General features: G+C 43.1%; 1 protein-coding gene across 5 annotated transcripts in view; it reads left to right on the top strand.

The window, feature by feature from the left end:
- Positions 1-12,475, top strand: part of FILIP1 (filamin A interacting protein 1) — a 115,927-nt gene that overhangs the window by 91,496 nt on the left and 11,956 nt on the right. For 4 of the 5 annotated variants that reach the window (XM_035543160.2, XM_035543159.2, XM_035543158.2 and 1 more), the window contains one exon: positions 8,674-11,479. In XM_035543160.2, coding sequence (XP_035399053.1) covers positions 8,674-11,479 — 2,806 coding nt within the window. The remainder of the gene's footprint in view (positions 1-8,673; positions 11,480-12,475) is intronic. The other variant, XM_050709983.1, reaches the window with a different exon arrangement.

The raw sequence follows: 12,475 nt of genomic DNA, 5'->3' as shown, positions 1-12,475 counted from the left end.
CATATACAGAGAGGCAACGGTCCTAAGTAAAAATAATGACAGAACAGGGAATTAAATAGTTTCCCAGAAATGTAAATACACACTGGTCCATTTTTGTGGATAATATTATTAGACATGATAAGCTTTCAGTGTTTTGGGATATTACAGGCTTCTTGAGGAAAGGGAATGGGAAGAGGAAGAGGAAAAAAAGGGATAAGGAGAAGGGAAGTGGGAAGGGCAAGGGAAGGGAAGAATGGTTTCTAGTTCTCCTGGTAAAGACTGAAGAGGTGACCATGGCCAATCTAGGGAGTCATTTGGCAAATGGAAAGAATCCCCAAATTCTTTTGTGTTGGTTGGGGAACAGAGGTGCTGCTGCAGGACTTCTTAATACCAGGAGTGGGCAGAATGGTGCTTTGCAGACTTTATGCGTACTCTCGGTTGGCCTTGCTACTGTGCATGAATTTTGGAGAACAGATAGGCACACACATTAAGTCCACAGGGGACTGTCTTCAGGTATTCGTGCTTCCACCAGCTGACCCTACCAGCAGCAGGAAGCATCCTGGTGAGGGTTCCCCGAGGATCCTTAACCACTACCCCACAACCCCAAGCCCGGAGGGGACCTGTCGGGTCCTGAGCTCGGCGAAAGGCCACTAAGAGGAGATGCTGCCCGAAGCCTCCCGCGGGCCGGGCAGGGCAGGGCAGCCCCCTCCCCTCTGCACCCCCCTTCTCCCCGCCGCACCCCCGGCCCCGCAGCCCGGCCGCCGCCTTCCCCGCTCCACCCCTTCCCCTGCCCCGAGCCAGCGCGACCGGCGCCGCGGCCGGCACCGTGCGGCGGGGACACGGCGGGGACAACGCGGGGACAAGGCAGGGACACGGCGGGGGGACTTGAGCGACGGCTCCGACCCGCCGGGGGCTGCGGGCTATTCCTTTCGGTAGCTTAAAAAAAAAATATTAAAAAAAAAGTATATATAAGGTAAGATAATGCCAGTTTAATAATTATTTTATTTATTATTATTATTATTATTATTATTACTGTTTTTAATTGGAGCAGCTCCCATCTGTGCACACTCCACTCGCGAGCTGGATGCCCGGCATAAGCAGGGAGCGGGGGCTGCCCGGGGAGGGGGAATTTTGGGAGCTGCTTCTGGGGCCGGGAGGGAGCCCCCCCCGGTGTCGAGGGGTGCCCTGGAGCTTCCTGGGGAGGACTGAGCCCCGAGGGGTCAGGGGAGGACAACCGCGGGGCTGGCAAACGCGATCGCTGAGCGGAGCGCGGCGCCTTCCTTTCCGACGCTCTGTTCGCCCTCCCTCCCGGCTGGGAAATTAATGGGGGTGTCTTAATTGGGATCGGGGGCAGGGGGGTGGGAAAAAAGTGCCTGTCCGGTTGTAATGCTGTTTCATTCCCTGAGCAAGTTTTGGTTGTTCTGTTGTTCGTCGAGATCTTTGGTGCGTTCCTTACCTGGAGAAGGTACGGGCAGGTCGGTGGGGCACTGAACCTCGTAAGGGTTCCTTCTCCTGCCTTACTCACCGTGTGGACTGACAGACAGCCTCGGCACCGACGGACTGCTTTGGCACAGGGGAATTTCATTTGTACAAAATCAGGGTTAGAAATAAAAAAAAATAAAAATAAAAATAGAAAAAGAGGAAAAGATCATTGTATGAGACAATCAATGTCAATGTAAGACAATCAATTTCCTAAATCATAAAAAAATATGTTTTCCATGATATAATTTGGGCACTGTCATGTAGTTTTGAAATAGCAAGAGGATTAATTTGCTTTTGGTATGATTTTATACAATCACTTCTCAAAAGTTAATTCTGCAGTGAAGAATACATTTGTTGTTTTTTTACGCTTTAATTTTGCATAGTATATAGCCACAAAAATGTGTCCTTAGGTTCGCTAGAACTGGTAACTTTTTTTTTTTTTTAACAAGTTTTATTTGTTTTCATAGTTGACCCTGTGATAACAGAACAGCATCTCGGGAAGTTCTGTAGCAAGGCAAAACAAGCAGATGCCTCTTTGTTAGTTGGCTTTAAAGTCTGACGAGTAGAAAGGAGAAAGGAGCACAAATGTAGTTTGTTTATTGCTTTTCCTGCCCTGGGACCTGATCTCATTCACATGTTTCTTCTGTCAGCTGAGATGCATGTAAGTGTATAAGCTATAATCAGGCCTGAAGCTGATGATTTGAAAGAGCTGCCTAATTTTCAGTTGTTCAGCTTAAGTGTTGTTAGGCTTGATTTTTGCTTCCTAGGGAGCTTGGCCACCTTCTGTCTCTGCTTGGTTTGAGTTGAAATTGTAGGTGCTCAGAGTCCCTGAATCTCAGCCTGGTGGCTGGGACACAGAGGCAGTCAGAAATGGAGAAGTGGAGAATTTCCCAGTGGCCATAGAAATAATCTTCAAAATCAGCTGTTGTACATTAAACAGAAAAAAAAGAAAAATGAAGAGGGAACTGCTTTATTAAGTTAAAGCACGTCTTGGTGGTGTTTGTCCTCCCTGGATTCTAGCACTCAGCCCCTCACATCACCTAATGGGCAGCAGCTTTTGAGCTCCTGCTAGGAAGTTGTCTGGTCTGTCTAACACTGCACCAATGCAGTACCAAACTCTTGAGGGCTCAAGTGGGAAGACAGGAGAGAGGAGCTTGTGAAGGTGTTTGCTTGCCCAGTGCTTCCTCAGGACAGCTGTGTGAGTGGCAGAAATGCTGCCAAGTGGTGCAGTTGGCCCTGTGTGGAGGAAGCAGCCTTCACCAGCTGCCAGTCAGCTTATCCTTGGAGTGACTGTATCCTCGTTAGTGTGCTTCTCTTAACCCTCACTTCCCAACCACACACAAAACAGGGTAGAAGTCATTACATCGCATCACAACAAGCTTTTAGGAGTTGAAATGGTGAAGGAGGTACTACAGGAGAAGGACATCTGAGGTGGCTTTGTGCTAGAGCAGCAGTGAGGAGCTCTGTGGACCTCCAGGCTATGTATAAGCTTAGCTAAAATGTGCTCCAGAGATCTCACCTGCTTCCCATCCTCCTTCCCATCCTTCTATCTGATGTTCCCTCTGCTGCCCCTGGCTTGATAGTGCAGGAAATACCTCTTCACATCTCTCTGGGTTACTCTCTGCATTGGTCCCTCTTGTGGGTTCTTCATTAAACACTTGGAGATACCTTGAAAGCTTAACTTAGTCTTCTTGCACCGGGGGGGAGCTAAACTAGGCCAGCACAGCTGAAGTGTGGTGCCAAAATGTTGATGCACACATGAACTGCTCGTTTCAGGCCATGTTCTGCCTTACCAGGGTTTCCTCGCATAGGTGAGTGCCCATTTCTGCCCTAGAGGTGGGAAAGGTTGTGCAGTCATTGGTGATGTTTGTCATACCTTGATGGAAGTACTCTGACAAATGGAAATGGAAAATGCAGTGCAAACTCTGGTATAATTTTCAATAAATGTTTTGGGGGCTTTTCACTTTTACATGCTCTGCTTTAAACATTCTCAAGTGAATGCTTCCATAAGAGGACAAGTGGCTTATTGGAAATCACTGAACATCTTGCCCTGGATAACTGAAACTTCTTTGTATTTTCTTAGAAGATTGTAAGCCATCTTGAAGAATTGCTCTCTTATCAGCTATCAGTGCTAGGAAGGGCTTTTATACTTCCCAGTTTGCTATTTTGATTATAATTCAAATGCATTCATAAAGATTATGGTCCTTTAGAAAGCAAGAAAATGCTTACTGATCACTATTTGCAATCTTTTTGCAAATGTAGGCAAGAACTAATGCTTGATTTTGGCTCAGGTCTTGCTGCTGTTACTTCTTCTACCATTTACAAATAAAATAAGTCCCATCTAAAATCCAGTAATGCTCATCTAAGTTCTTCTGGTATGAAGTTATCGCAGTGTCTTTCAAAACCACGAAAACATTGTTCTCCAGCTCTAAGTTATAATTTGTGTTGGAGCCTCACTCAAGTCTGAGAGGAGACGCTGTGAAAATGGTACTGTGGGGTTCCTCCTGCACGTCTCAGTGAGTGAACAAATATGCAGAAATAAACAAAAACAGTGTATATGGCTAAACTAAGTCTGTAGCTTTAGTGATTCAATTAATTGATCAGAGTTAAAGGAACGTTAAACCACCCTGATGGTTAACCAGCAGCATTAATCCAGTGCAGATTCCAGCAAGGAGCCCTTCAGCCCTTGTTCATTCCTCACTGGAAGGACTAGGGTTAGCCGTCTGCGTCCTCTGTCACCCGTATCTTCGGGGCACAGTCAGGGCCCCCCGTAAGGCAGGAGCAGTGCTTGCAGCAGGCTGAAGCCCTGCCTGTGTCGGAGACCTCTTCACAACATACCCAACGTGCCTCTTTACAAACCGAGTCTGCACTGTAATCCAGAACCGTCTCTTACAAAGACGTTGACACAATAGCCAGACTTTCTGGCAGCAGGCATCTGGCTGAGGGGGGAAAATTGTATGGTTTTGGCCAGGTTTCCTATATGGAAAAAATGCCTTCTAGACCTGAAGGAGTGATTAGCCCCAGCCTGAGCAAGTAATTTGGGACAGGTAGGACAAAGCATAGACATATAACCATAACAAAAGAAGTGCAGCGATATCCCTGGAGGGACAGGGCTTGGCAGATAGCAGCATCCCAGCCCACTTCTGACAAGCTGAAGTGTGGAGGAGGGAAGGGGAAGCAGAAAGACCTCGTGCAATAAAATGCTTCAGCACCAAACCCGCAGGAAGGAGAGCAGGGAGGGCCTGGTGCCCACCCGCTTACACCCCCACCCTTGCTGGCTGTTTCCAGCACATGGCTCATGGAGGAGGTTAAAACCAAGTCTGTAGCTGCTCTTCCTCCACTCCTATGTCTGCAAGCTGAGATTGATTTATGAAAATCTTCCTGTTCTTAATCCTGTGGTTGGTTTTGTGCTGTCATGGCGCAAACCATGCCAGGCTGTGCCAGAAGCTTCAGTAGGCCCACGTCCTGCCCCGGCACCAGGATCAGGTGCATCTGCTGTTGTGGTACAAAATTATGGAATGGCATTGTCCCAGGATGTTTTTAACTGAGGCAGCTAACAGTTTGCACGTAATTGTACATAAGGATTTGCTATTTTATTTACCCAGTTTACTATAAAGGGGAAAGGAGGGTACTGTGCCAAACTCATCAGCACTTTCCACTGAGAAGCAGGTGTTATGGTGAAGCAGTCACAAGGCATTGAGCAGATCTGCCTTCCCTTCATCCCCACTGTGGTCTGTCTTTTGAGGCCTTCATACTCTTATTGATGAATGCATGTTATATAATTTTATCAAAATATTTCTCCTCATCTTAAAAAAAAAAAAAAAGCAAACCAAGACAGAAAGTACAGGGACTGGACTCAGAGTACCAAACTGTTGACTTGTCAGTGTTTTGACTAGCTCACATTTCATTATTAAAATGCTGCCTTTTTTTTTTTTTGCTTTCTTTTTTCTCTTTTCTTTTTTGTTTATTTTCACCCTGAGTGCAGGGGTTTTCAACCTCCTGACAACCCAGAATGCAGTTGCTCCCGATAATACATTAAGGACGCACGTGCTCTGAGTCTCTGAGGTGCTTTCAGTGTTGCATTGGAGCCCACGCAGGTCGGCATCACTTAGCAAACACGAGCAGCAGCAGCAGCAGTCAGATGAGAAGCCTGGTAGCAAAGCAGTTGTGAGGGTCAAGATGGGGCAACATCACTTTGCAGTCCTGCTGAAATTCTGGTTTAGCCACTGAGGTATGAGAGTTGTACAGCAGACAAAAGCAGGAGTGAGCTTCAAGTCAACTTTATTCTAGTGGTTAGAAATTTCACTGAAAAGCTGTAGATATTGTTTATTCCTCTGGCACCTGCACAGCTTTCCCATCCATCCCTCACAGAAGCAGTTTCCCTGGCCGTGGAAAACAGAAGTGTCATCAAGTATCGTTGTACTTCTGTGAAAGCTCACTTGCCAGATCCTAGGCAGTCTGGTTTCACTGTCTAAAGGCTGAGGCAGAATAAAATGCTCCATGGTGCTTCCTACCTTGTTCAACATGCAATATGTAAGCTAATTTACTTAGTTGTATTAGCACAGTTATGGTATTTTTGCTTTTCCCAGAGGTGCAAGTCCAGTTATTCCACACTGCTGACTCTCCTGAGAGTTGCAGCACGGCAGTGACAGGGCTAATGTTCTTTCTTCTCCAGTTGCTCCATCTCATCCCTGGCATTTCTTTGTCTTAGTTTATCAATCAGGTGTTGGTTTTTGTCAGTGTGTTTGTTTGTTTGTTTTTTCAGTGAGGGATTGTCTCAGCAGCATTTCCCACTAGGCTCTCAGATAACCTTGTGGCCAGTGAATTGTTTTGCACTCTGCATAGCATCCTGGCTGCAATGTACTGCTTGTAGCAACTGCTGGGTAAAAATCACATGTGCCCTTTATGAGCAGCCGAGGAATTCAAAATCATACACAATTTTCTGAGCATCATAGGCTTTCAAAAGGGAAGATTTTTTAAAAGAGAACAAAAGAGTCCTCTGTTAGGGCCACTTTAAAATTTTCTTTTTTCTTTTTTATTTTTTTTTTCTTTTTTTTTAAAAGATCTCACATTCTTGTTTATATGTTCATGACTTTGGGAGCTGGGTCGTTCAGAGCTCCAACAGGCTAGTTCCCACTGTTCTGTTGTGGCAAAAACATAAATAAATAAATAAATAGTGAGAGCACACATCCTATTTCTTTATAAATGTAGCCTGGGAGAGAGAGAGGGGGTTCTTGGCAGAAACTTTTGCATGAAGCAGTGTGATGGAGTAGCTAGGGAATATATTTCATGCTAATAAAGTTCCTCCTTCGGTGTGAAAAGGGAGTGCTTTGTGAGTGGCAGCAGGTCTTTTTTTACCTTTTGACATTCTAACGTGACCCATAGTGAGGCATATGCCAACATGTCTTTTCAGTCCTTTCCAAAGAGTTGCCAAAACTAAAGAGATTTTTTGTGACCCAGCAAGGTTGGCTGCAAGGTTTGTTTGTTTTTCCCTCTCCTGCTGGTTCCTACTATTCTCTTACTCCCACATCCTATCCGACTCTTGTTTTCAAAAGCATTCTTCAGCCTTCTCCTTCCCTACCTACTGCATCCTGTCCTGCTTTCTGACTTCCTTTTCTTTTCTGATAGCTTTGCATTCTAGTTCCTGTTCGTTCTGGTCCCTGAGGGACAAGGAGTGAAACATTAATAGTTGCTGGAAAACCAAGTGAATGTGACTGGTTTTATGAGTTTAGAGTTCAGGTGAGCGCTCCGGGAGACATCGCTGGTGTTTTGCATTGTGCCCCCGGAGCTCCCTGCACCACTTCATTGCTGGGGCAGCAGAGAGGAGTGTGTACCTGTGCTTCACCACCGCCACGTACAGTACAGCATTTTACATAGCAGTACTGATTAAAGTCAGTCTTTGCTAAGATTTGGATCTTTCAGTTACTACAAGTGAAATTGTGGTGGCAAATTGCTCTGCTGTTATCACCTCATTGTTTGTCGCAGTTAAAAGAAGTTTAAATGTTTCAGGCATAGGGTGAGCAAAGCAAGTGGACTTGAAACAATATGCTTCTTTATATGGGAGTTGTAGGTGCTTTGACAAACATGTAATTTCACGGTAAATTCAGCATGCATACCTGTGTCTTTTCTAAATCATACTGCTGTTTTTAAAGTAAAGCTTTTATATTAGTAGGGGATATATCCCTGTGTTATCTGTACCTCTTTATCAGTTGAGGATCACCATCCTCATAAATCTGTGCTTATAATATGTGCAGTTGTCAATGCAAATGTCTTGTGCTGATGTCAATGTATTCTCACTATAAATCACAGATACAAAATACCTATCAGTGTGCTTCACTTTCCCATTGAAATGTTGCATAGGTAATGGATAATGCATTTTCCCATGCTGGAAAATGTAGGTCTATATTATCGTTCTGAGGATAGATCTGATTTGTGTTTTTATATTGTCTGAAAATACAGCTTTAGAGGCTATAAAGGAGAGCATTTTCCAACTATGGTTAGCTGTAGCCAAAGGTTTGATAAGTCTGACCCTTGTAGTCAACAAAATCTGCTATTGGAAATGGAAATGCAACAGGGAGAACAAACCTCAACATAATAATTGCTGTGCTAGCAAATTTCTCTTACTGCTGATTTCTTATGCCTGGGATGCCCAGATGGTTATCAGTCATGTGCTAACATAATCTTTTGTCTAGCTGGTTTATTTATAACCAGGATTGATCCATTTATCTATGGTTGCGTTAGTTTTCTTTCTTTTTTTTATTTTTATTTTTTTTATTCTTATTTTACATATTTTTATGTATGTAAGACATTATTGAGGAAATCACCTTGTAAAAAAAGTTCAGTATAAATGGATTGGTGAATAGATATACCTGTCCTGATATACCCTTATCAACGTCATCCTAGCTGAGAAATAAATGTAAAGGAGTTAAAAAACGATGTGTCTGCTATGTATACATATATAAAATTTCACTGCTTTTCAGAATTCTAGATGACTTTGTATAATATTCTGTTTTTTTATAATTTAAAATAGTTAGACTGGGAAATATAAGTTTGATAGGTAGTTACTTGTTGAAAGACTACCTAAGTTATTAATGGAGAAAAAAAGTCCTAATAAAATGAAAGTTAGTTAAAAATGGAGAAAAAAACCAAATTGAGAAATGTGCCAAATATGAATATATTTTAGTTTAATGCCTTTGTAATAACTTGTTTCAGGTTGAAGAAACTTCTTGAGCAGGAGAAGATCTATCAAGCTCGTAAGGAGAAAGAACATACAAAGAGACTTAGTAAACTACGAGAAGAACTTGTCAAGCTCAAGTCATTTGCACTCATGCTGGTGGATGAAAGACAAATGCATATTGAACAACTTGGTCAACAGAGCCAGAAAATACAAGATTTAAATCAAAAACTAAAGGAAGAAGAAGAAAAGCTTAAAATCATTACTGCAAAAACAAAAGAGGATGGACAAAAACTGATGAAGTTAGAGACAGAACTTGAACACAAAACATCATCATTTTCTCAAGAACATGAGGAGATGACGGCTAAACTGGCTAATCAAGAGTCACATAACAGACAGCTAAGGCTTAAGTTGGTTGGGTTGACTCGCAGAATAGAGGAGTTAGAAGAAACTAACAAAAGTCTTCAAAAAGCTGAGGAGGAACTTCAAGAACTAAGAGATAAAATAGCAAAAGGGGAATGTGGGAACTCTAGCTTAATGGCAGAAGTGGAAAACCTTCGCAAGCGTGTGCTTGAAATGGAGGGAAAAGATGAAGAGATCACAAAAACCGAATCCCAGTGTAAAGAGCTGAAAAATAAACTGCAAGAGGAAGAGCACCATAGCAAAGAGTTGAAACTTGAAGTGGAAAAGTTGCAGAAGAGAATGTCAGAACTGGAGAAACTGGAAGAGGCTTTCAGTAAAAGTAAGTCTGAATGCACCCAGCTACACATCAACTTGGAGAAAGAAAAGAATTTAACTAAGGATTTGATAAATGAGTTGGAAGTGGTGAAGACTCGAGTGAAAGACCTTGAGGCATCAGAAAGTAAGTTGGAAAAGGCTGAAATAAGCTTAAAAGATGACCTTGCAAAGCTGAAGTCATTTACTGTAATGTTGGTTGATGAACGGAAAAATATGATGGAAAAAATAAAACAGGAGGAAAAAAGGGTTGAGGGCCTAAACAAGAATTTTAAAGTTGAACAAGGGAAAGTTATGGATGTAACAGAGAAGCTGATAGAAGAAAGTAAGAAATTTTTGAAACTGAAATCTGAAATGGAGGAAAAGGTGTCTAGTTTGACAAAGGAAAGGGATGAGTTGATTGGCAAACTGAAAAGTGAAGAAGAAAAATCGTCTGAACTAAGCTGCAGAGTTGACCTGTTAAAGAAAAGGATTGATGGTATGGAGGAAGTAGAAAGAGAAATTACGAGAGGTCGAGCCAGAAAAGGACCAGAGCATGGTTGTCATGAGGACAACAAGATTAAGGAGCTTACCATTGAAATTGAAAGACTGAAAAAACGTCTCAAACAATTGGAAGTGGTTGAAGGAGATTTGATGAAGACAGAAGATGAATATGATCAGCTAGAGCAGAAATTTAGGACTGAGCAGGATAAAGCTAACTTACTTTCTCAACAGCTGGAGGAGATGAAGCTCCAGATTGCCAAAAACAAAGCAATAGAAAAAGGTGAAGCAGTGAGCCAGGAGGCAGAGTTGAGGCACAGGTTTCGTTTGGAAGAGGCTAAAAGCAGAGATTTGAAAGCAGAAGTTCAAGCTCTTAAGGAGAAAATCCATGAGCTGATGAACAAAGAAGACCAACTTTCTCAGCTTCAGGTTGATTACTCGGTTCTGCAGCAGAGGTTTATGGAAGAAGAAAATAAAAACAAGAGCATGGGACAGGAAGTTCTGAACCTAACAAGAGAGTTAGAGCTTTCTAAGCGTTACAGCCGTGCTCTGAGGCCCAGCATAAATGGACGAAGAATAGTCGATGTTCCTGTGACATCCACTGGTGTGCAAACAGATGCTGTAAGCAGTGAAGCAGCAGAAGAAGAAACTCCAGCTGTGTTTATACGTAAATCCTTCCAGGAGGAGAATCACATCATGAGCAATCTGCGACAGGTAGGTCTGAAGAAACCCATGGAGCGTTCTTCAGTCCTTGAGAGATACCCTCCAGCAGCGAATGAACTTGCAATGAGGAAATCGTGGATACCATGGATGAGAAAGAGGGAAACTGGGGCTCAGGCAACTCCGGATAAAGGAACCCGAGCCCACGGTAGTCCAGCACATCCTGGGGAGGTTGTCCTTTCTCCAAAACAAGGTCAGCCTCTTCATATTCGGGTGACACCAGACCATGAGAACAGCACAGCTACTTTGGAGATAACCAGTCCAACCTCAGAGGAGTTTTTTTCAAGTACCACTGTCATTCCTACTTTGGGAAATCAGAAGCCACGAATAACCATCATTCCTTCTCCAAATGTTATGCCCCAAAAAGGAAAAGGCAGTGAAAGTCCAATGGGCCCAGACCGTTCTATGTCTCCCGTCACTATAACAACATTCTCCAGAGAAAAGTCTCCAGAGGGAGGGAGAGCACCCTTTGTCGACAGACCTGCATCACCGATTCAGATTATGACAGTATCGACATCCGCAGCACCAACAGAAATCTCTGTTTCTCCTCAGTCACAAGACACGACCATGGGAAGGGCCGTCTTCAAAGTTACACCAGAAAAACAAACCGTCCCAACTCCAATCCGGAAATACAACACCAACGCCAACATTATTACAACAGAAGACAACAAAATCCACATCCACTTAGGTTCCCAGTTTAAACGCTCTCCTGGTGCCACGCTGGATGGTGCAAGTCCTGTGATAACAGTCAGACCAGTGAACATAGCAGCCGAGAAGGAAGTTGTCACTGGAACCGTCCTTCGATCACCCCGGAACAACCTGTCCTCGCGACCTGCAGCGAGCAAGGTGACAAGTACTATCACTATAACTCCTGTTACTACGTCTTCCACACGAGGAACACAGTCAGTGGTAAGCAGCATGGTCTCATGGTCTCATTTTGTAGTATCTGTTAAGGAGAAGGGAGATCATAGTTTGGGTTTGGGACACCGGCAGGGAAAGAATGGGTGGGAAGAGGAGACAAACTCTTGAACTTCCCTACATGTATTTCAGATATAAGCTTAAACATAAATTCAGAATTTACCCGATTCCTCTGTGGTGGAAATGGATATTTTTATGCCAGCATTGGACACTAGTATACTTTTGGCATTATCTCCCAAAGGAGTAACTCTGAAAGGAAGTTCCTGCAAAATTACTGAAAATAATGTCAATCCTGTAAATTTCCAACTGAAAGAAAGAGAGGGACAAAGAATGATGGAGATGACAGAGCAAGAAACTATATTTTTATTTTTCCTAAGTGCAAATTCTGACTTCTGAAAATACTCCTAATGGGTTTTGGCCCAGCTGGAGAGTCTTTAGAGTCTGATCGCACAGGCTGATATTTCTTTGGTAGAATCCCCTTACATTTATAATTTAATTAATATCTGCTGTGCTGAACTCCAAAGGAATGAATAGCCAGACATGGTATCATTGCTTTTGGCTCCAAGTCTTTTTCAGCCAGTGAATACTAAAGCTCTTTCTGTTCCTCTGACGTTCTCAGCTTTTATATGGGCCGTGTTACAATGGTGCTTCCTCTGCAATATTAGAATCATAGAATGGCTCAGGTTGGAAGGGACCTTATTTTTTGCTGCTTTCTCTCTGTGTCTCTGTGGTGGTTCCCTAATTTCTTTTTCATAGCAAATCAAATTTAAATCAGTCTCTCACCTCTGTATTTAACCACATTGCACAAGATTTTTTGATAGGCCTCCCTCCAAGGTTTACTAGGCCTTGGACATCATTTTGCATTGTTTTAGTTGGGAAAGAAGATTTTGACCAAAATATAAAAGCAGCAGTACTGAATTAGTCCAAAATCTCATTTAGCTAGACAGTAGCTTGTAGCAGATGCTTGGGGTAGAATTATTTTAAGTG

The sequence above is a fragment of the Cygnus atratus genome, chromosome 3 (genome assembly GCF_013377495.2).
Source record: "Cygnus atratus isolate AKBS03 ecotype Queensland, Australia chromosome 3, CAtr_DNAZoo_HiC_assembly, whole genome shotgun sequence".
Lineage (NCBI taxonomy): Eukaryota > Metazoa > Chordata > Aves > Anseriformes > Anatidae > Cygnus > Cygnus atratus.
The sequence above is the reverse complement of the archived record's forward strand: the minus strand, read 5'-3'. Positions and strand labels throughout refer to the sequence as shown.